At 39.2% G+C, this 22,512-nt stretch overlaps 3 protein-coding genes and 1 long non-coding RNA gene across 5 annotated transcripts; 1 reads left to right on the forward strand and 3 right to left on the reverse strand.

The window, feature by feature from the left end:
• Positions 1–478: 478 nt before the first annotated feature.
• Positions 479–2,943, reverse strand: LOC129754621 (protein arginine N-methyltransferase 7). Its single transcript, XM_055750784.1, has 2 exons — positions 991–2,943; positions 479–932 (listed from the first exon to the last, which is right to left on the reverse strand). Exons 1-2 carry the CDS (start codon positions 2,635–2,637, stop codon positions 504–506), a joined length of 2,076 nt encoding a protein of 691 aa, XP_055606759.1. The 5' UTR covers positions 2,638–2,943; the 3' UTR covers positions 479–503.
• An 865-nt stretch (positions 2,944–3,808) lies between these two features.
• On the reverse strand, positions 3,809–11,229 carry LOC129755327 (FACT complex subunit spt16). Of its 2 annotated transcripts, XM_055751757.1 has the most exons (10): positions 10,943–11,229; positions 10,599–10,862; positions 7,831–8,130; positions 6,799–7,768; positions 6,542–6,740; positions 5,615–6,481; positions 5,279–5,550; positions 5,075–5,213; positions 4,706–4,756; positions 3,809–4,588 (listed from the first exon to the last, which is right to left on the reverse strand). In XM_055751757.1, exons 1-10 carry the CDS (start codon positions 11,009–11,011, stop codon positions 4,366–4,368), a joined length of 3,354 nt encoding a protein of 1,117 aa, XP_055607732.1. In that variant the 5' UTR covers positions 11,012–11,229; the 3' UTR covers positions 3,809–4,365. The 2 variants fall into 2 exon arrangements, with proteins under 2 accessions (XP_055607732.1, XP_055607733.1); XM_055751758.1 differs by lacking the exon at positions 4,706–4,756 and having other exon boundaries at positions 10,943–11,228.
• A 2,347-nt stretch (positions 11,230–13,576) lies between these two features.
• LOC129756525 (uncharacterized) lies at positions 13,577–16,921 on the reverse strand. The gene is made up of 3 exons (XR_008739472.1): positions 16,838–16,921; positions 15,719–15,961; positions 13,577–14,655 (listed from the first exon to the last, which is right to left on the reverse strand). It is a non-coding gene; the product is annotated as an uncharacterized LOC129756525 (long non-coding RNA).
• Positions 16,922–18,143: 1,222 nt separating this feature from the next.
• On the forward strand, positions 18,144–20,208 carry LOC129751487 (uncharacterized). The gene is made up of 2 exons (XM_055747026.1): positions 18,144–18,745; positions 19,419–20,208. The coding sequence occupies exons 1-2, from the start codon at positions 18,610–18,612 to the stop codon at positions 20,159–20,161; spliced, it is 879 nt and encodes a 292-aa protein (XP_055603001.1). The 5' UTR covers positions 18,144–18,609; the 3' UTR covers positions 20,162–20,208.
• Positions 20,209–22,512: the final 2,304 nt, after the last annotated feature.

Consider the following 22,512-nt stretch of genomic DNA (forward strand, 5'->3'; position numbering starts at 1 on the left):
AGTTCGATCGAGTAGTTCACCAACTGTTTGGGCTTTTTATTCGAAGAAGCCTCAACATAAATAATTGTAATTTCGACGTGGAGATGTGTGGATGCATGGAAAATGTGGGAGTCATCCCGAGTGATGCCCAAGGCGTAAGAAATAATAAACCCTACTATACGTCGAAACAATGGCGGAGCGTACGATGGTTAATAACCGCACGAGTTTCCGGACCATGAGACTCTCATTCAAATTACTCTGAACGATAAAGATGACTACGAAGGGGGAACAATGAAATAGATCCTTAGCAATTGCAAGATGCTATCGATTCATGTGCAGTTTCTCGGCGGATCGAAGGCACCCATGATCCTTCATCAGACCCACAGACCCAACCCACAGAAAATTTTAAGGGTAAGCGAGCGCACTTTTGAAGAAAACTTTTAAGGCATTCACTCTAATTTTGAGAGAAAAACTAAATAACGTTTTAAACATACCTTGAGTTTTATTGTATTTTGATAAGATAACTAAACATCAAACTGAAAACTACAACTACCGGTTGTCGAATTATATTCGACACTCCAGCTGATCTCATCTCTAACGGTTTCCTTCACCAATTGCACACCTTGCCTGCAATTGAAGTTCCAGTTCAGTGGTTGGGGATGCGGGCTGAGCACATTGTCAGCATCAATCGGAGTCTGAAGCCCCGTTGAAATGGTTGTTTCATAACCGCCCGAACGACCCAGAAACCATTCAGCCCACACGGCTATTCCGTTACACCGCGATAGAACGCCTTGGCGTAGAACCTTCATCTGCCCTTTCGCGCGTTTTATATCCTCCGGAAAGCTGACGTTCAACGGAATGGTTATCAATGTTGCAGGCTTCCCTAGTGCGAAACAGGGATATTCCCACAAGGGTTGAGCTTCAACCATCGTGTCGGTGACGGTGGAATGATCCTGAAACAAAATGAGAAGGGTTATAAGTCAGTCAAATCGTCAGATGATAACACGCTACCTCTATTAATTGATCCATCAAGCTAAGATCGAAACCTTCGCAGGTCCCTAGCGCAGCGTTTATTTTGTGTAAATCGAGAAATTCCACTGGAATGGCGAGTATACTGAAGGCCTCCGGAATGATTTTCACATCGTCCCGAAGCCGAGGCTTTAGGCTGTCTACGAGTGTCTTGTATTTTAAACCATTTTCCCATGGAAGAATGGCTGAATTGAAAAAGGGTTCGGCAAAAACATGTGTGATTTCAGCGAGCTCAATCTGGTCCAATTGCGAAACAATCTGGGCATGTTTAATCTGATTATTGGCCATGTAATTTTCCATACATTGTCTAGAGGTGCTGCTGCTTTCCAGTAAAATAACTTTAGCGACTCCAAGGGTAGCGATTGCTAATCCCAAAACAGACCCTTCCCCTAGTACAAGTACAGCTGAATTGGTGTCCAGATGTTCTTCCAAGTACATTAGGATTTGCTTGTTCCTCAAATCTTCGTTTAGTTGGCCGATTCGAGATCTCGAATATGCTATGTGCATTCCACAGGAACAATGCGGCTGTGGAAGGTTCGGTTGATCAATACCGAACCACAAGGAAAATTCGTCATGGTACGCATCCAACATAACTGTTTGACCCATTAAGAGAGGGGAAGGTTGTTTCGGTAAAAAGTAAATGGCCTGCATCCAATGATCTCTCCAAGGAATCAAATTTCGTTTCGGTAAGACAAGATTCGTGTTCCGGGCTTCCAAATTCACGTAATCTGGGTGTGACCAATAGGGTGCGCAGCTCAACTTTATAATTTCCGAATCCCCCATATGAAGTTCCCACCACATGAAAACGGCATGGGCCACCCCATTGCCTTCCAGCGTTACGGATTTTCGAAGATGCCTTTTACGCTCCAAGGGTATACGCCCTGACCAATCGAAATAGAATACCTCAACCGGTTTCGACAGCTCACGGAAACTCCGCAATGGTAACTGGCTCAGTTGTAAGTCGAAAACAGCGGAAGACCCTCGGCATTCGATCACATCTCTCGGAGTTTTCAGCAAGAGATCACCATCGCAATTAAACAAATCCCTAGGCGTCTGCCAACTCATAGCCAAGGGGCATTCAACAATTTGGACATACACCGAGGCCGAATGTGGAATTGCTGGAGAACCAGGCTCCAGTAAATGGAGCCAAGCGTGCTGGTAGGTTGCTATCGCCCCCTCTCCAATCAGCTCGGTATCGAACAGTTCCGTTACCAAAACATTGGCTTTTCGCTCCATATCTTTGTCAGGACCAACCTGCATACTGGTCGACCTTTTTTTTACCAAACGAATCCGATCTGCCATTCCATTAGCCGCAATGATTCGTTCGGCGCAATCGGCCATTGGACGGAACGCTTCACAAGCTGTCACGCTGTCTGCACCCGCTCGGACAGCCATCATCGACAGCAGTCCACTTCCGGTGCCAATGTCGAGGACGTGTGCCTGTTTACCATTCGCATGCAGTCGCTGGATGGTGACCTTCAGAAGTTGGTCGTACTTTTGATTCCGTTCTGTATCGTGGCACATGTCGGCGAATGCACTACGAGCTATTTCCTGCTGCCGGTCGAAACACTCTCCAGCTGAGTCCGGGTCATACTCTTCGTCAGAAAAATTACTCGAATTCAAATCCATTATTGTGATTCTATGCAACAGTTACATGTAACTTTAAGCCGTGTTTAAGCCTAAACACAGAAATTTCACAGACTGAAACTGTAAAAAAAAATTTCCTCCTATTTTATGGCTCCTCTCTTCTCAAATTCAAATTTTATCTACACGCTTATATTTTTTCAACCATTAATGAGTTTTCTTGAATCATTTTTGCGATTAACCCTGTCAGGAACGTTTGATGGAACAGAGATGGCGGCACTCGAATTCTAGCGGTTAGAATTCGAACTGTTTTCGGTTCGATTTTCATCCGCCTGCTGGATTGCTCGAAAATATACGAAACACAGGCAGTTTTCAATCGTAGCAATCCGGGTGCGTGTTTCGTTTTGGTGCGTGATTGTTGTGAAATTTGGGCAGGCGATAATTTGATGATAAGCAAGGCATGTTTAATTGATTGAATTCTAAATAATCTAAGTCTTATTTATATAATTTTTTTAACTTATTATCGTCCCCATAAAAACCCATAGAAACGCCCATAGAAACATCCCCATGCTAACAAAGCTTCCAAGGATATGTTCGTACCGTGTGGAATATCATACTGGACATCGTATCCGGATCCTGGTGGTGGCTTCAATTGAATTGCTGCTCGAATTTCGTTTTGAAATGAAATTGACGATTGCCAGTTTCGAACGAAGGAAACCGAGGTGAAAGCGGAGTGAAGTTAGCGTTTGCGGAATGTGAAGAGAGGCTGATGTGAAGAGAAATTGAAAGTGAAGCTCTTTCGAATGAAGCATTTTGTGCTCATTTTTGAGTGACAATTGACGATTGATAGTGAAATTAGCCTGTGAAGAATGAAGGGCCTGCTATCGAGTCGAACGAAATGTCGTATTACGGTAGTCAAGTTAAACAGCTGGCTGAGTCACGAACTTTCAAGCAGTCGACTCAGTCGAGCTACTTGACTGAAATTCTAATCGACTCGACTACTGCAATACCAAAATGGTTCACTCGAGTAAAATGACTCGTGACTTGTCTTATGTAATAGGGCCCTATATGTATAATTATTGTATTTTATGCTTGTGCCAACCATCAGTCATTCATTTCTTATGACAAAAAAAGCGATTGTCGTTCTAGGAGTGGATGATTTTTTGTTTCAACTGGCAATCGATTGATGTTTTTCTTTCAAATAAAGAGATAGAAATTTAAGATTCTGTAATACTATTGATTTTTATTTTGTGTTCGTTTCGAGTGATAGAACTTTTTCCGCTCCTGAGAGCAAAAATCCTTGAAATGTCAAGATGGAATAAAACCTGTTGTTGGGAGCCTACATCCGATGAAGGTTTGTGCGCCAACAAGAGTCCAGTTTTTGTTTTGTTCTCTGCAACCTTAGAGGTTATTTTACGCGCTTACTTACTTTACGCCAAATTTTATTGAAAATGAACGTAAATGTTTGGAATTTTAATTCATCCATATCAGCTACTAATTTTTAAGGGTGTATAAACACACATAAGTCTATTAATATGAAAAAACTAAAACAATTGATGTTATGTTTGTTTGTAATTTTTTTCTGACGCTAGGTATTCGATTACAGGCAAGGGTGCGTGACGGTGAATTCCTTTAAAAAAGTAGGAGCACACGATCCGATGAAGCTCAAACAATGATGGTTTACGAAAATGTTAAACAAATTCAAGGATGACACTAACTGAGCATTTACACAACACAATAACATGTCTGCTGCTGCTGTTTTTGGGTAGCCTATCAATGTTTGGATTTTTTGCTCTTGTGATGATTATCTCGGCTATCATCACGAGACCGTTTATGGCTACTGCTGCTGCTGCTCTTGTGCCGGTCGCCGCTGCTACTTTTGTGGCCGCTGCTGCTGCTGCGATGCTTGTCTTTGCTACTGCTGCTGCTCCGGTGTTTGTCCCCATGTTTATCCTTGTGGTGGTGCTTGTCCTTGCTGCTGCTGTGCTTTGACGAGCTGTGAAAATGAAATCGTAGAAACAAGATTTCAGCAAAGATGTTCAAACGGTTAAAATTGGTTGATTTAATCTATGTGATCTCGACTAATGTACGACATATCGCAAACATTTCAAACCTTTGGCCATCCGGACGCTTTTTAGATGACGATGCAACGCCACGGTCTCTTCTGACGGTAGCAAGCATACGCGTGTAAATTTAATATAGTAATTGAAAATTAGAGGCTGTGGAAAATTTGGCTACAACATGATAAAATTCTAACATATATATGTAGGTACATACACCTTTGAACTTTAGCTTTTGTTGAAATATGATATATATCTAATAAAACGAGCTACTTAATTCGAGCTCAGATATCAGATTTCAAAAGGGAAATTGAAGAGTGACATTTTCAAATGCTTCATAAAGACACAATTTCAAAGATAAAACCTACCAACATAGCAAAATCGCTCATGTTTTCTTTTAATTTCTTTAAAGTAAATCTTACCTGTTATGGGAGCTTTTCTTGGACGATGAATGCTTACGATCATCTTCGTAGCCATCCCTCTCGCGATTTCGATCTTCTTCGGCGGCTTCCCGTTCCAAATCGGACCAATCTTTGCCGGATTCCTCCTCCGAACCTAGATCTGTGGGCAATAAAAACAATTATATTCCATTCTTTCGCTCAAAAAATAAGAAACCGTCCACTTACCCTCATCGCTAGCGCTATCGTCATCCTCGGACGCTTCCGAGTAGTCTTCGGAGTCGTCCGACTCTTCAGCGGTGTCATCGTCCGTGGGTTCGTAAGCTTCGTCCTCCTCGTCTTCTGTTTCATCATCCCCTTGGGCTTCGCCATCCGATTCCGGATCCAAGAACGTCCAGCCACCGTTGTCGAAGAAACCCTCCGGATCGTCGGTGATGGTTTTCATAATTTTGGTCCAGTTCAGGGATTGGATACCTTCCGAGTAGCGGATATCGCAGGAGCTACATAAAATGGAACATTGAATTTGGCATCATATACTTTTTTAAATATTTAAGATAAACTTACTTTAACCATTCCTTGACATGATCCAGCATGTTCATCGGAATGGCGTTGACCATCGCGATCTTTTGATTGTAGTTTTTAAACACAAACACCATATCGAAGTTCCGTAGGTGGAATTGGACACGTTCGAAGTGAACCAGTTCAACGTCCTCTAGCGGGATGACAAATGGTGGCCATTCGGTCAAGTTAACCAGCGAACCGGACGTCGGCTGCAGCAGTACTGTGCTACGGAATGGAGCGCCGGGAAATCCGAGATCGCGGAAGGGCGTGTCGAATTCGATTTGCTGCTTCGACATGGCTTCCACTTTTTCGCAAAAGCTTTTAAACGCCGTCTTCAGCTTGTGACGCAGCTCTCGTTCCGCCTGTTCCGCTGCCAAATCGTCGCGGTCATGCATGTGCTGGTGTTTACCCAGATCGGTAGTAATTTCACCAACTTCCGTGTAGAACTGGACATCCATGTGCTTCTTCTTACCGAAAAGAATGGCATGCCTCAGATGGAAATGTAACAAAATGATCATCTCTCCGTCACATGGCTGGAAGAAAGCGCTCTTGATGTTGTTGTACATGATGTCCACCTTATCTCCACGAACGGAAGTGTAGCGGAAACCGTTGATGTGCGCTTCCAGTGAGCCGGTCATACGTTTGCTCACAATATTCGGCCGAATGTACAGATCCTTGAGTTTGGGGTTACCTTTGTTCTGCGACAGAACCAACGTGTCCTGCTTGACCAGATCTTCTTTTTCGCGTTCTTCAGCTTCGCGGGTTTTGAACTTTTTCTGAACCTCCTTGATAAGCCGGAATGCCGTGTTTAGATTTGTTGAGGGAGCCACAGCTTCCCCTGGTTCTTTCGTGTTTGTTGATCGGTAAGTTCTGTAACAAGCCATCGTTCGCATAATTTATTTCAACTTTAATTGCAGGTTCGATACTTACACTTCCTTGACGAAGGTAGCATCCGGATTGGGATACATTCCACCCTCATTGCGACCCATTGTTGCTCCCGGATGGAAAAAGTTGATACGCAAGTATGTGTAATCTCCTTCGACCGACTGAGAAATGTTTTTGATGGTTGAGATGTGAAACGGCACCGGGCATCCAAAGATTGGCATAATAACGGTTTCATATTTACGATCTAAAAACAGACATTTTAAACAATGTTGTTGACAGAAAAAAAAAAACACCTTACTTACCGACAAATAATTTGAGCTCTTTTACTTCCGGTTCCCTGGGCATTTGATTCACACCTTTGTAAGAAACGGTAGACTTGCGAACCTTTTCGGCTTCTTTACCGCTGCCAGTTTTCGCTAGACGCTCCTTTGCTTTTTCGTTCAGAGCGATCGCGAGCTCCTTCTGATGTTGTTTACGCTTTTCTTCTGAATTGGCTTCGTTTCGTAGTTTGCTATCCATGACGGCCGAGCGTTTTCCACTGCGGCCCAAAAGCTCAGGTCCCTTCGCAGGTTTTTCCTCCTCTTCCTCGTCTTCGTCATCGTCCTTCAGGAAAATACCAATGTTCTTGATTTTCTTCTTCGATTGGGTCAGCACACTGGCTGGAGGTTCGCTGTTAACCAGCACCGTATCTCCGACAAACAACGCGTAAACTTTGGATTCCTTATCCGATGCTTCTTTGTTCTCCATACCAGAAAGTCCCACGTTGATGCTAAAAACCATCCCTTTTTTCAGCACAGCCGTACATTTGGGTCCCACAATCACTGCATTTTCTCGGAACTCCAATCCCATGGCAAAGCCGAACGTTTTGGTTAGCTTATCCACCAAGCTAGGTTCTTCCTTTTTGGCATAACTGAAACCAGCATCGTAAACCTCCGACAGCTTTTTGCCCGGAACCATCACCTTCAAAAGCTCTTCCTCCAAGTTCAGCAGGAAATTATAATGCTTCTGCATCGTTTCCGTAGGATTCACCAATAAGGTTCGGACCACATTCGAACAGTAAGACTTGTACCGAGCACCGAGGGCACAAATAATTGATCCAAAGTGCAAGTAATTTTTGTCACTGAACGCACTAAATTTCAAGCTGTAATTTCCACCGGATTGGATGATGGCAGGGTAGCACATGTCCAGTTGATTCACATCCACACCGGACACGTACTTCTTATCGGTGAGAGCTTGCTCGACACCTTCCGACAGTTTAGCGTGTTTCACTTTCTAAAGTATGAAAAACAATCAGCATTATTTTCTTCATTTTTGGATCTCCTTAAGCAACCCACCTTATCGGCATCGATCACCTCCATAATGTGATCCTTTAGATACTTGTTGAAGACGTCCACTGTCACCAGACAGGCCTTCTTGATGGTAATCACCTCGGACTCCTCCTTCGGGCACATGATGTACCCGATCGGGACGGAAATGTCGACCGTTTCGAAGGATTTGTCCTTCAGGAAGGCGCGCCACGATTCGCAAAACTCGCCCGGGAAGTTGTCCTTGGTGAACACGCCCAACGTTTTGCCCTCCTTAGACCCCTTGATTGCCTCCAGCAGCTTCTCGAAGTTGGCCTTGTCCTTGTCGTTCTGTCGAACAAAAATGAAGATTAATGATTAATGAAGATAAAGATTTCACTTTATTTTAAATGCAGCTATTCTTCAAGAATCACACCTGGGTATTTATCATATTCAACTCGAGCTATTGCCGCGATTCCAAGAAAAACAAACATTTAGAAATTACTGCTTATTTGCAAGGGACTCATTATGTATCGCTTCAAGAAAGTTGCTGGCACACATGTCAAATCCATCGTTGACAAAACAGAGATTGAGCATGCGTTTTCGTTCACGACGCTGTTGATCTGGCTAAAGTGTAGTTCTAAGAGCGTCAGTTAATTTTTGGAAGAATTAGTCAGGTATCCACTATTACGAGACTATGTACGATTACAACGCTTTTGGCAAACCTCTGACCTCTAGAGAGTTCAGCTGATCATACAACATGTAGATCATCCAATGATTTAACGCCGAAAAACAGGATTTGGAATTTAGATCAAATGTCGAAAACACCGCACCTTCAGTAGACTTTCTAATGTTAAGATGACTAGTACAGAATACTGTGGAGTTGCAACAAACTATTCAATCCTACACTCAGAAATGAAAAATATAAAATATTATTTTCAGGTATTTTAACGCTTTTCAGAGCCGTTTGTTTAAGAAAATATCTTGCTGTTATTAAATTTTATGCATTGGATCATTTCTCGACAAGAAATCAAGCGTGAGTTTTCAAAAGGACGTATGTCGCAAAAGTAAACAAATTGAGTTACTGTTTGCACGGTATAGTAAATTTTATTTTCTTCTGTATGAATTAACTCAAGCGTGAGTTTTCAAAAGGACGTATGTCGCAAAAGTAAACAAATTGAGTTACTGTTTGCACGGTATAGTAAATTTTATTTTCTTCTGTATGAATTAACTGTTTGTACAAAAAAAAAATAATATGCCGTTAGCTAAAAAAATATACAAACGACCTATGTCATCTTTTCTCATTGTTTTCGAAATTCTTCTTTACACCTCTTTTTGGTAAAACGACGCATCTGTCAAAACAAATAATATCGCACACACAGCAGATAGGATCGCAGCAAACCGTCGTATGCGTCAAATCAGATACGTCGGTTTTTTCACATCATTGCAGATGCGTCAGTTTTAAAATAATTATTATTTTAAAACTGACGCATCTGCAATGATGTGAAAAAACCGACGTATCTGATTTGACGCATAATGAAAACAATTTGTCCAAGCGACGAATCATAAAGGGTGTATGTAAATATTAAACTGTCACAACGACGAATCATTATGGCGTATGTGAAAAAAAACTCAACAATACGGTGTAAAATATTTTTTTTTTAACAAATTCACTAGGAAACAGCAAAAAATCCAGTATGCTCAAACCTATAATTAAAACATTATTGTTTTTCCTACAGCTGCCATGATAAAACTTGATTCTAGATCAAACAGCTTTAAATAGCATTTATTTATATTAACATAATTTTGTCCCTCCTTTTTCTCAGATTTTGTCTGATGTTACATACGTCCTTTTGAAAACTCACGCTTGAACTGTTTGTACAAAAAAAAAATAATATGCCGTTAGCTAAAAAAATATACAAACGACCTATGTCATCTTTTCTCATTGTTTTCGAAATTCTTCTTTACACCTCTTTTTGGTAAAACGACGCATCTGTCAAAACAAATAATATCGCACACACAGCAGATAGGATCGCAGCAAACCGTCGTATGCGTCAAATCAGATACGTCGGTTTTTTCACATCATTGCAGATGCGTCAGTTTTAAAATAATTATTATTTTAAAACTGACGCATCTGCAATGATGTGAAAAAACCGACGTATCTGATTTGACGCATAATGAAAACAATTTGTCCAAGCGACGAATCATAAAGGGTGTATGTAAATATTAAACTGTCACAACGACGAATCATTATGGCGTATGTGAAAAAAAACTCAACAATACGGTGTAAAATATTTTTTTTAACAAATTCACTAGGAAACAGCAAAAAATCCAGTATGCTCAAACCTATAATTAAAACATTATTGTTTTTCCTACAGCTGCCATGATAAAACTTGATTCTAGATCAAACAGCTTTAAATAGCATTTATTTATATTAACATAATTTTGTCCCTCCTTTTTCTCAGATTTTGTCTGATGTTACATACGTCCTTTTGAAAACTCACGCTTGAAATGATTGTGAGTTATGTTCTAATGATTCCAGTTTACTATTATTTTCATTTCTGAGTGTACTAATGCTAACCACGCCTCTGTGATTCAAGCAACATTATTCCCATTATTCTTATTATCAAAAGTTGAATCAAATTCTGTTGCATTACTGGCAACACTGAAATTCGAAAAGATGCACAAGCACAGCTCAAGTCGGCAGAAAAATTCCCGCACTACCGGCGCTACCCCATTGGCAACAAATAGTTATCGTACAAGATCATACAGGTTACACTTTCGTCGGAAATCAACCCATTTCCGGCCCGGTTTCTTACCTTGTCCCGAACTAGCAACTTAATCGTGGGCACCCCATCCTCGCCTTCCTTCTCGATTTGCTTCAAGAAGTCGATTTTTTTCTTGCTGGTAAGAAAGTAGATGGATTTCTCGCACAACAGAGTGATGGTATCGGTGAGCTCGTACCCGAGCAGCCAGGTTTGCAGCGAGGTGGATTTGCTGTAGATCGTTTCCTCATCTACACCTACCGCCGTAAGGATGCAGTCCACTTTCGTAAGGGAATCGTCGTGGCTAAAATCCGGTTCCTAGAAACGCATCGAGAAAATTAATCGGAAATCGCTTTCAGACAAAGGCGCAAATTAATTAAAAAAAGATTCAGGCCTACCTTCCAATTCGCATATAGGCGCTTTATCCGCCGATAGAAACAATCCTTATCTAGCACGATGTTAGACATTGCGGGGCGCTTCCGGTGTTCTCATCCAGCACGAAAGACAATCAACAGGAATCGTACGGTTTTTCCAGCACCTAAATGAATCCGAAAACGCGGAAAATTTCAGTTCAGGCCAACACAAAACTACCAACTCGCGTGGACGAAAAGAGAACTGCGCTGCAGCTCCGGCAGCTTTTCGCGAATACAACCGTTTCGGTTGGTGTGCGACGGGAAAATAAAACAATATGGCGGCATATGCCGGCTTCGATGTGGTTGCGAGACAAAGACAAAAACGCTTTCGTGCACCATACAGCTGGCCCGGCACTCGTCGAAAAAGGAAAGAAAGAACGAGCGGGCGCGAAAATACTTGAACACTGAGCTAAATAATAAGTTGAAAATTAGACGAATTTCGCACATCTAGTAACTAGCAGAGGTGCCAGGTGTCATGATAAATCAAGATTAGTCCTAATTTTCGAAAGTCGTCCTGATTTTTGAAAAATGTATTGAATTCCCGAATAGACCAAGACCATGGTTCTACATTGTAATAACAATGGTTTTCGTCTTAACAATGAAAAACAATGTTAATTCTCGATCCCTTCAAAAAGTAAAATTTGTGTTGTATTGTGAAATTATCTTAAATATGGCGATAACCATGAAATAGATGGTTAATTAATAATATTTCACTGTATGTATTACCTAGATAGCTGGGACTTAGAGATGAGCGTGTACGGTTTGTTGTCAGTGTGAAAGTTTTCTTTTTTTGTTTACGCGTGAGTGCATGTGTGGTAGATATGTCATGGGGAGAAGATTTGTATTGAACAAAGCATAAAAAAAGTAATAGGACAGGAATAGTCATTAAAAAGACCAGCCTTCTATCAGTAGATTTAAATTGTTCTGAAGAATTTGGCATTATGTTCTGTGTAAACGGAGAAATTATTCATTCGGTGTTTGAAAAAATAAAAAAAAGTAAGATGATTTAAAAGTATACTATACATAATTACAAAGTTGATAGCGTGTGTTTGTCTAAGTGTTCATGTTGTACGGATGAACTATTTGGAAGGATGAGTTACTTGGAGAAGAATGAATGAACAAAAGAGATTGGCGAATGAATGAGTTTTGATGGTCATTCTGTATTCCAAATTTCTGGAGCAAAGATGTGTCCAGTATTAGGTGCATATGGGATTTCGAGTGAGGTTGGTGTTGTGGCAGATTTGTTAAAAATAGAAGGTACAACAAGCAAAGAAACAGGTATGTCGAATGAGAGTTACCACATGCAGGTTTATTTTAAATGATTTTTTTTCGGTTTGTGATTCATTATTTCGTTGAAAATGTATCCGAAGTTATTCAAGGTAAGTTTCAATTACAATCAAAATGAACAACAGTAGTACTGACTTGTCGTTTTTATTTTCAGGAGAATAAGACGTTTTCATGGATCAGATTTCCAAAAACTTTTCCGAAGGCCTCGGCTGTTCACACGGATCATATGAAAAAAAAAACGGGACGACCGCAGTGCAAACAGCACCAAAAATGTTTCTCCAGTTTTATGAGAAATCCGGGATATAAAGTGAGTAAGTGTAGAGATTTGTTTAATAAAAAAATAAAATCAATCCATTTGTTAAGCAAAAGCAATCTATAATGATGATGACATAACCCAAAACTAGCGAAAAAATCCCACCATTTACAAACCCTGAACAAGAATTTTTATTTCACCGGGCAAACAATGGAAATAAACGGATTTTCATGGTTTTACCATGAAAAAATGGAAGCTGTTATCACCATGAACTTTATATTTTTTAGCTTTCTAAGAGTATCAGCAGCGGTCAGGTGTCAAAGCTATAATAACACTCCATTTTGACACTTCGACGGCGCACCGCAAGGTTTCAAACCAGGTGTTATCTTGCTCCTGGGTGTTAAAAAAGCGAGCCAGGAGTCAAATATGAATACCGAACAGCTCCTGATTTGACAGGTGCTAAAGTGTCTGTAGAAAATTTACAAAAGAAAATAGCAACAAACAACAACAACACCTATCGATGCGTCACCAGTGGCAAAAATGGGAACCAGTTTAGCACTTACCAGTGCGCAAATGAGCTGCCAAAGCTAAAATAAGACCGAAAATGTGTCCCGGGTTAACACCTGAGATAGCACTTACCGGTACTGATGCTCTAATGTATGGGAAATCGTAATTTTTTTCATGGTCACGCTGCATAACAATACCCCTTTTTCATGGTTATTTTCGTCAAAACGATGAAATTTATGGTCGTAAACTATGAACTTCAATGTGTTTTCAGGGTATCGTGGATCGTAAAAGTCATGGTGTAAACCATCACATTCATGGTATTGTGATTATAAACTTCATGGTTTTTTCACGGTGCAAGTCTATTCGGGTTGTCCTGATTTTCAAAAAAAAAAAAAAAATCTAAACTGAAAATGGATTAATAGGTGGTATAAAGCATTTTTTCAAAACAAAAGAAAATGCTGCGAAGCTTTCAGCTTCATTCAATCGTAAATTAAAAATCGGTGGAAAGCAGAAGAAAAAAACAAAAAAAGCGCTCAAATGTCAAATTGATCTGATGAAATCACCGACCAGTGAGCAGGTATCAAATTTTGTTTCATGAATGATCATTATTTAAAAAAATTTCAGTCTATATGAGAGAGTTTTGCAATTGATACACGGAAAATAAAAAAAAGGTAAAATTTATCTTTTTGCGAGGTGATTTTTTTTCCACCCAGCTTTCTCGGTAAATTTTACCTTTTTTCATTCACCTAGCAAAATGGTAAATTTTACCTTTTTTAATTCACCTATAGCAAAAAAAGTAGAATCTACCTTTTTCGCATTCACCTAGCAAAATAGTAAATAATATCATTTTCCCATTCTCTGATTTAAAAGGTGTATGTTAGCTGGTTTGGTTGGATATCTTCAATAAAAATAAAACAAACAAAAATTCGTTCAAAAATTGATATTTTTTAATGATAAATATCCCGCATAAATCAGTATTATACAATAACTATTCCCATTATCTTCTTCCCAAGACACCCAAAATATTACTTCTATAGTTTTGGATTATTAATGTAAGATAAGGCTTATCATTTTTTCATGAAATGGAATCGTTTGGACGCACTTTACGATACAGGGAACGGGTCGTTAAGTAGAGTAACCATTCAATTTTTTTGCTTTTTTCTACTCGTTTTGAAGCGAGTTAGATGATATGTGGAATCTTTACTAAATGATCGTCTCATAAGAAAAAAAAACGATACTGCTTTTCGTGTAGTTTTGATTAAAAGATTACAATTACGAAACAAAATTTCGTTTATTTATTCATAAATTATTTTGCACCTTCCGAAGATTACATTTTATAAAAAAAAACACTCCATACGCGAAGATAGCATGTGCTGCTGCGTCTAATTATTCTTCGGTGACGGAGAGGTACATCAATCGGGAAACTGGCTAGTGTTGCTGTTGGTTACACATCGTATCTTTCCGGCCACCATTATTAGAGTACGCCATCGTCTTCCTCCGGTGAGATTTTGCCGGTTTGGTCTCGTGGCCACCTGCAGCCGTGCTTTCATCGGCCTCGCCTGAATCTTCCGATGTTCAAGAACCATTGCACCTTCTGGATGTTCCATTTTGCTGTGCTTTTGACAATCTTCCGGTATCCACATTTTGGAATCTATCGGTGCGCAAAAAATAAAATCAATTACCATCAAGTCACCATTCACCGCCCAGACACCATTTATCGCCCAAAATCACCCTTTTGTGTGTATTTCGAAAAAACTGGAATTTTTTCTCCAAAACTAAGACCTGTGTTCTGTGTCGGCATCATTGTTCGACCATTTCACTGAAAAATCATCACTTAATTATGCTAACTATAGCCAGAAATAAAATATTTGGTTTTTCGTTTCCGGTCAAATTTTTGAATTCGACCCCTGTTAGCGAACTAAGCATAACTGTGCTCCTAGGGAAAAAAGGGGTTTTGTTTACTAAATAGTACCTATTTGTCCTACAATCGACTTGAAACAATAGTTTGATTTTTGTAGAATAGATTTGCATGGGAAAATTTTCGATTTTTTCAATAGTTGTTGTTTTTTGAAGCGTTTAGTGATGGGCGGTAATTGGTGTATAAAAAAAAGTGTGCGTTCCTAATTACCGGTCACGCACAATTTCTTTGTTTTTAACGCATGTATTGTGTCAAAAGTGTAAATTGTAAGAAGCATTTAGTTTGATTACGTTAGAAAATGATGTTTTATCGCTGAAAGTAACCGATTACTTGAGGCTGTTTGCCGGGAATCATCATTTTGTCAGTCAACGCACTTTGTTAAAATTTGTACAAAATTTGCGGGAAAGATTTACCAAAATGTATTCTCTCAAGATCCAAAATATGGTTTTGACAGCTCGTTACATGGACAATATTAAAAAGAACAGTTTCCGTGTTGTTAGATAGTTTTTCCTTAAGAAAACATTATCGATACCCGAAAAAGTCGAGTGGGCGGTAATAGGGCCAGTTGAACACCTCAACGTTTAGTTATTTTTAAAAGCGTACATTTTTCGCATTCCACTAAATTTTTTATTTAAAGTAGAGCAGCTTTGAGATGTATTGGAAAAGAAAACGAATAAAAATCTGCCGTCGTTTTTTTATTACACATGTTTGAAGTTGAAAAACCGCTTAACTGGGCGGTAGATGGTGACATGATGGTAATTTATATTTTCTTCTAAATAAAGAGGTTTTCACTTACCTTCATCAGCACCTGTCGTCTGGTCGTCCCCAAATGCTTCCGCGCAGACTTCGGAGGGTCCAAAAGTTACCTCCCACAACAAGGCATTTCCCCACTTGTCAGACGAACAGCTGATTTCTCATGTTTACATTTTCGCGGCATATCGTGGTAGGGTAAGCATAACAACAACATTACGTATGTTCAATGACCAGATAGTGACGATATGAAATTGGCAATGCAATTGTAGTGGTTTTGCAAGCGCACCTTGGTGAGGAGCATATAAATTCTTTATTTAATGATTTGTAAACTCATAACAAGTTAAGACATGGAAGTTTGTTGATGCTTTTGATTAAAGAAGTTTTTAAAAGAAAGCATTGAACAGTGCTTATCATCAAAGATCAAAATGGCGACCAGTTGGTGTTTACATTTTTCAAAACAAAAACAAAAAGCTACCCTACCACAGTCTGTCTCAAGCCTAGTCCACACTAGGCAACTTGGACTGCGATTTCGGTTGCTGAGACTTGTTTTTGTTTAAGCCTAGTCCACACTAGGCAACTCGGACTGCGATTTCGGTTGCTCAGACTTTGTTTTTGTTTACATTTGATGCTGTCTCGTCTCAAGTCTCCCGACAGATATGGGAGACCTTCAGCAACCAAGATGTAAACATAAACAAGTCTCAGCAACCGGAATCGCAGTTCAAGTTGCCGAGTGTGGACTAGGCTTTACATTTGCATCTCGTCTCGTCTCAAGTCTCCCGACAAGTATGGGAGACCTTCAGCAACCAAGATGTAAACATAAACAAGTCTCAGCAACCGAAAACGCAGTCCAAGTTGCCTAGTGTGGACTAGGCTTCAGGAAATACTCTATTCCGGAACACAAAACGAAAAGCTTGCGCGCTTGGCCACGTTTATTGACGTGACAGCAGAACATTCGATGCGCGTTGCAAAAATAATCTTTTTATTCCCGAGATGATTAATTCTAGCGTAACACGCTCGAAACGAGAAAAACGCGTTTGAAAATTCGGAACACCTATTCAAATCCTATTTATAAAATCGACCACTTTTTGTTCAACAAAATCACAAAATGTGCATTATATTCTCTTATTGTTCGATGGTTATCAAGAACTTTAACTTTTTTTACCTAATTTCGCTTGCGCTTGCAAGTTTCGCCCAAATTGATCGGCCGTTTTTGTTTTGGTTTAGAAGTTACGCCCATTCATCCTACACGCAAAAACTAATTAGGCCGTTTTGTCACACACGGTCAACTCAGTTACGCCTTTTGGCTCTACACGAATAGAAAAATTCACTCCATTTTGAACAGGCGTAACTTCACGTTCCAACGAAAATGCATCAACAGGAAGTTTCGCCCAATTGAGTTTTATCAATTTTTTGAAATTTTTAAGTGATTTTAAGATGAAACCGCGTTTTATAGGTAAAGTGCAACCGCGTGCATCCGGAATGACCGTTAACTCGATTTGTTTACATTTGGCAGTTTCGCCCTTTTGAAATGTTACGCTAGAATTTAATCTTTCCAAAATATTTTTTTATCATTTCGGCGTGTTGCAATAATAATCCATTTATTTAAAGAAGTATTAATTGTATCTTTCAAGAATGATATTTTATCCGTTCTAGCGGAGGCACATTTAGCCAAAACCAGGGAGATGGCATCCCTATCCTTTGTCATTGAATTTGACAACCATCAAAATTACGGGCCCACGATTTTGTGGGCCCATAACAAACCTGACATTTTGCTGTCAAGGACCCGAACTAAATGTCAAATGCTAGAGAAGTATGGTTGATAGCACACTAACACATCAATCATTCTGATTCCTCATTGGTTGAAATTTTGACTTTTGAGACTTCGTACTGCTTTGATAGGAAAACACCATAAACGTCTCTCCCGATGGATAAAAAAAAAGAAAAAGATTCTTGTTCGAAAGAAGAACTAGATTGCCACCTCCCTGGCCAAAACGCAATGTGAAACGTTACTATTAATGTGATCAGAACCGAATAATACTGAAGATTCAGCATATCGTATTTTACTATGCGGGAGGGACGTTACTTTAATTATGTAAACCTATAGGTTTAAAAGTTTCACCAAACTGAGCATGCCTCATCTATCTTTGTGATTTTGTTTGGTTCTGGTACGAATTTTTATCATAACAATTACAAATCTTTTTAAAAAATGCTCATTTTTCTATCGAAAAGTAAAAAATGCTGCAAAAATGCAGCAGCGAATTTCTATTTGCCTGATCTATAGGTCAAAACCGATTCCAGCTCGGCAGGAGGATTCGTTTCGTAGAAATCGACCGAAATCAATTAGAAAATGACAGGTGATCAACTGTCAACCCAACTATTCTACCTGTTTTTTTTGTGCCCATTTCGACAAGACTTCATTGAACAGCCTTGTTGTGCTTTTCGACCTTTTGAAATTTCAATCGAGGCTCAATGTTTTTCGTATTTTTTGCAGAATTCGCGCATATCATGCACGTCTTCGCCCGGTTCGGAAAGTGGAATTCGCGGTAGTAAATCTTAAAATTTTGATTTCAAATCTTAATTGTAATTCAATTTACAATGCTATTGTTCAAGTTCATCGAGTAAGTGCGCTGAAGGATTAAAAAAATTGCACAAAAATATCCCGGTCTCGACGATCAACTCGGGCGATCGCAAAAACAATACAATTACAAATTCAGCATTCGGAACCGTGTCCCGCATTCTTTATAGTGCATATTTTCGATTGTGCAGCAAATCGAGATCTCTGATTTGATATCAGAAAATTATAAAAAAAAATAACACTCCTCGTTATCAATCTCCCCGTATATCGTAAACTTGAAAAAGCTGACTCACACAGAAGAGCTGTTGCTTTACTGATGTGCGGCGTTTATCATCAGCACAAGTATCAGGAGCAGTGCGATGGCAAGTTTTGATAATAACCAAGAAAGCTCGTCGTTGGCGGACAAATCAAAAACGCCCCAGTCTGAAATCGTCGCTAGTCCGAGCGCGGTTTATCAGATTCACAACCTGGACACGGTGGCCGAGGAAAATGAAGGTTTGTTGTTGAATTTTGCTTTCTTAAAAATGTAAAAATTGTGGGTATCTGGTGCTTGGGAAAAGTATGGGAAAATGTGATACTGTTTTCGCATAAATTTGTTAGGTATTTTTAAGACAGAAAAAAAACTTCTACAATTTCATATTTAAATATTATAAACAGAACCTATCTCTAACATCTCATCCAATGATTTAGAATTCAAGTAAATTAACAACTTAACTTTTAACTTGGAAATTCACAGGGGCTACTTAACTTATAATTGTAAGTTTTATTTTCATTTCACACAAAAACTTTTAGCACAGGCCTATCTATCAAGGAGATTGATTATAGAATAATGTTAATACTTTTTCTAGTTTTTTCTCACTGAATTCAATAATAATTCAATAATGTCTTGAAAATAGATTTTTTTACAAAAAAAACGATTCGTCATTAGTTTTGAATTTTGTTTACAAAATATTAGAATTAAGTACTTGAAAAGTACTCGAAAAACGCTTTACGCTTCCTCTACTTATTTACAAAAATATTTTCTATATATGGCAACTTTTCAATAACAAAAATTCTCCGAATTTTCTGAAAAATGATACAATCCAGGGTGAAATTGCTCTCGGCGCGCTTCTTCCACGAGAAATGTTCCTAATCAACCATCTCTGTATTTCTGTTGCTTCTTTTGCAGATCCGCAAAAAGCAACAACTGGTCTATGCGGATGGACGACGGAATATCTCGTGGAAGATAGCACCCGGACGCAGCTGTCGGCTCCCTTAGCTCGGTTACTGGCGGGCTTTATCGACCTATACCAAAACGAACGGGAATTGAACTCGTTCGATATGCTTTTCGTGGCCATTTATTGTATTTCGCTAGAGATGGGCTTTCTACCGGATGGTCACCGCATCCAGGATCAGCACTCTGTATTCCAGCCTCGGTACGCATCGTACGATCGTCGTGTGATGCGCATTTTCTCCGATATTGTTCCCACAGACTTTTATGATCGAACCAATCGGAGCTACCGACTAAATCTGTACATGCCAGGATCCGAGGAGCAGTGCAGCCTGGTGGGAGTTGGCAGTGGAGACTTCCTGTGCTTAACCTTTACGGTTCCAAAACGTGCCGACATATCCGGTAAAAGCACCTTGCTCTCTGTGTCTCGATATGTGCCTGTATTGAATTTTAGGCGTTTGAATCTTACTTTTCAAAATTTGAAAGAGCTTTCCCAAAGACTAAAAAACGAGCTATTTATTCCCGTGAGAGATGTCCTTTGTTTGGATGAGGATATTCCCATATATCCTTCCCTCAACGGACTTCCCGATGAAGTGGTGGCCAGTTTACTTGTTAGGTATTTAGATAAAAATTCCAGTCGTCGACTGGCTGCAACTTGCTCTCGGCTAAAGGCACTAGCTACGGCCTATTGCGAAAAGTAGTTTGTAAAGATCTGGGTTATGCTCTTATTCTGAAGAAAATAAAAAAAAGCTACAATATTAAGTTGTTTCTGTCTGGTAGAATTGAAAGAAAAATCCATGTTGTAAATATATGGTGAAGGCAGACTGCATTCTCTAGGTATATGAACACTTTATTACGTTCTCAATATATATAAAATATATAAAATTCTTCTTTAGATAATTTTTAATTATTGAAAAATCAAGTTCAGAAATAAACGTTACCTCTGTAATTTATAAAATTCAAGATTCTGTAAAAATATATGTACATATTAGTTTAACGGTGCTGGGGCGTGGATGTCCTAGTTCAAATGTGCTTAAAGCTTTTAAATCGACACTGCTTCTCGTTGACTCCGGTTGAGTGTAGCTTCCGCACCAAAAATGGTAATAAAGGGAATATGGAGTATCAATCCAAGCATCTTTCAAAGGTTTCGATTACCAGTTCTTGTTGTTCACCGTTTTCAGAATACCTCAGCGACAATCCCCAACAACAGCAGCAGCAGTCGGGATTTGAGGAATCCGAAGAACATGCTGCCCAGTCACTGCCGCCAAATTTGCTGTACGTAGGGAAATCTCCTTACGAAGGAATTATAACCTCGATCAAGAGAGATGAAGATTCCTCATCTAGCTACTCTGAAGATTGGCAAGTTGATGGTAAGTTTGAAACTTTTTTTCCCAGGTTGGCTGGAATTTGTAGAACACATACATCTTTGATTAATCTAAAATTTTATAATCTGGCTAGTAGGCGATGAAAGCAAAAAGCTATTCTTTCTCTCCTTGAGAAAAAAATCCGTAAGATCTGTCAAAATTTGTTGAAATTTAAGTTGCATCCCACGTGCACTCTTGCAAAATCATCACCCAAACTGGCCAACGATTCAATCGCCTATTGTTCCATGTCCCATTCGATAAAATAAGTCACAGCTATTTTTTTTTTTTTTTTTTTTTTTTTTTGTGGCGTTTAAATAGCTGTGAGAAGCTGACGCTGAAAAGGAAATGTGGGTAGAGGGGTCAGGGAAATAAAAGTTTAGAGTAGGCAGCTTAGAATAGTAAGCGATCTTGAGACGTTGGCTATACCATCTTGCACTTCCTTAAGTCCACTTCGGATGAATATGAACTTAAGGCAGAACAAGATAGTGAACTAACCCCTCATGATACCAGTTGGAGGAAATACGTTGGCGGTTTGAGACAGGTCGCTTAATTAATCCCAACGAAACTAACTGCGGTATTTATACCATCAAGTCACCATTCACCGCCCAGACACCATTTACCGCCCAAAATCACCCTTTTGTGTGTATTTCGAAAAAACTGGAATTTTTTCTCCAAAAATAAGATCTGTGTTCTGTGTCGGCATCATTGTTCGACCATTTCACTGAAAAATCATCACTTAATTATGCTAACTATAGCCAGAAATAAAATATTTGGTTTTTCGTTTCCGGTCAAATTATTGAATTCGACGCCTGTTAGCGAACTAAGCATAACTGTGCTCCTAGGGAAAAAAAGGGTTTTGTTTACTAAATAGTACCTATTTGTCCTACAATCGACTTGAAACGATAGTTTGATTTTTGTAGAATAGATTTGCATCGGAAAATTTTCGATTTTTTCAATAGTTGTTGTTTTTTGAAGCGTTTAGTGATGGGCGGTAATTGGTGTATAAATAAAAGTGTGGATTCCTAATTACCGGTCACGCACAATTTCTTTGTTTTAAACGCATGTATTGTGTCAAAAGTGTAAATTGTAAGAAGCATTTAGTTTGATTACGTTAGAAAATGATGTTTTATAGCTGAAAGTAACCGATTACTTGAGGCTGTTTGCCGGGAATCATCATTTTGTCAGTCAACGCACTTTGTAAAAATTTGTACAAAATTTGCGGGAAAGATTTCACAAAATGTATTCTCTCAAGATCCAAAATATGGTTTTGACAGCTCGTTACATGGACAATATTAAAAAGAACAGTTTCCGTGTTGTTAGATAGTTTTTCCTTAAGAAAACATTATCGATACCCGAAAAAGTCGAGTGGGCGGTAATAGGGCCAGTTGAACACCTCAACGTTTAGTTATTTTTAAAAGCGTACATTTTTCGCATTCCACTAAATTTTTTATTTAAAGTAGAGCAGCTTTGAGATGTATTGGAAAAGAAAACGAATAAAAATCTGCCGTCGTTTTTTGAATACACATGTTTGAAGTTGAAAAACCGCTTAACTGGGCGGTAGATGGTGACATGATGGTATATAATTTAAAACAATAAAATAAAATGGAACGCTCTCACCATGTTATAGAACACTGTTATAGGTGTTCATTAAATCCTTGGAATCCGAAGCCATCTTAGCGGTCCAATGT

Source organism: Uranotaenia lowii, chromosome 3 (genome assembly GCF_029784155.1).
Source record: "Uranotaenia lowii strain MFRU-FL chromosome 3, ASM2978415v1, whole genome shotgun sequence".
Classification (NCBI taxonomy): Eukaryota; Metazoa; Arthropoda; class Insecta; order Diptera; family Culicidae; genus Uranotaenia; species Uranotaenia lowii.

Coding starts and splice junctions, on each gene's coding strand:
- LOC129754621 (XM_055750784.1), bottom strand. CDS start 2,637: ATGGATTTGAATTCGAGTAATTTTTCTGACGAAGAGTATGACCCGGAC. Junction 933..990: donor TGATGGATCAATTAATAGAG/GTAGCGTGTTAT, acceptor ATTTTGTTTCAG/GATCATTCCACCGTCACCGA.
- LOC129755327 (XM_055751757.1), bottom strand. CDS start 11,011: ATGTCTAACATCGTGCTAGATAAGGATTGTTTCTATCGGCGGATAAAG. Junction 7,769..7,830: donor AGGTGATCGATGCCGATAAG/GTGGGTTGCTTA, acceptor TTCATACTTTAG/AAAGTGAAACACGCTAAACT. Junction 5,214..5,278: donor CGATAGCGCTAGCGATGAGG/GTAAGTGGACGG, acceptor TATTGCCCACAG/ATCTAGGTTCGGAGGAGGAA.
- LOC129751487 (XM_055747026.1), top strand. CDS start 18,610: ATGGCAAGTTTTGATAATAACCAAGAAAGCTCGTCGTTGGCGGACAAA. Junction 18,746..19,418: donor GGTGGCCGAGGAAAATGAAG/GTTTGTTGTTGA, acceptor CTTCTTTTGCAG/ATCCGCAAAAAGCAACAACT.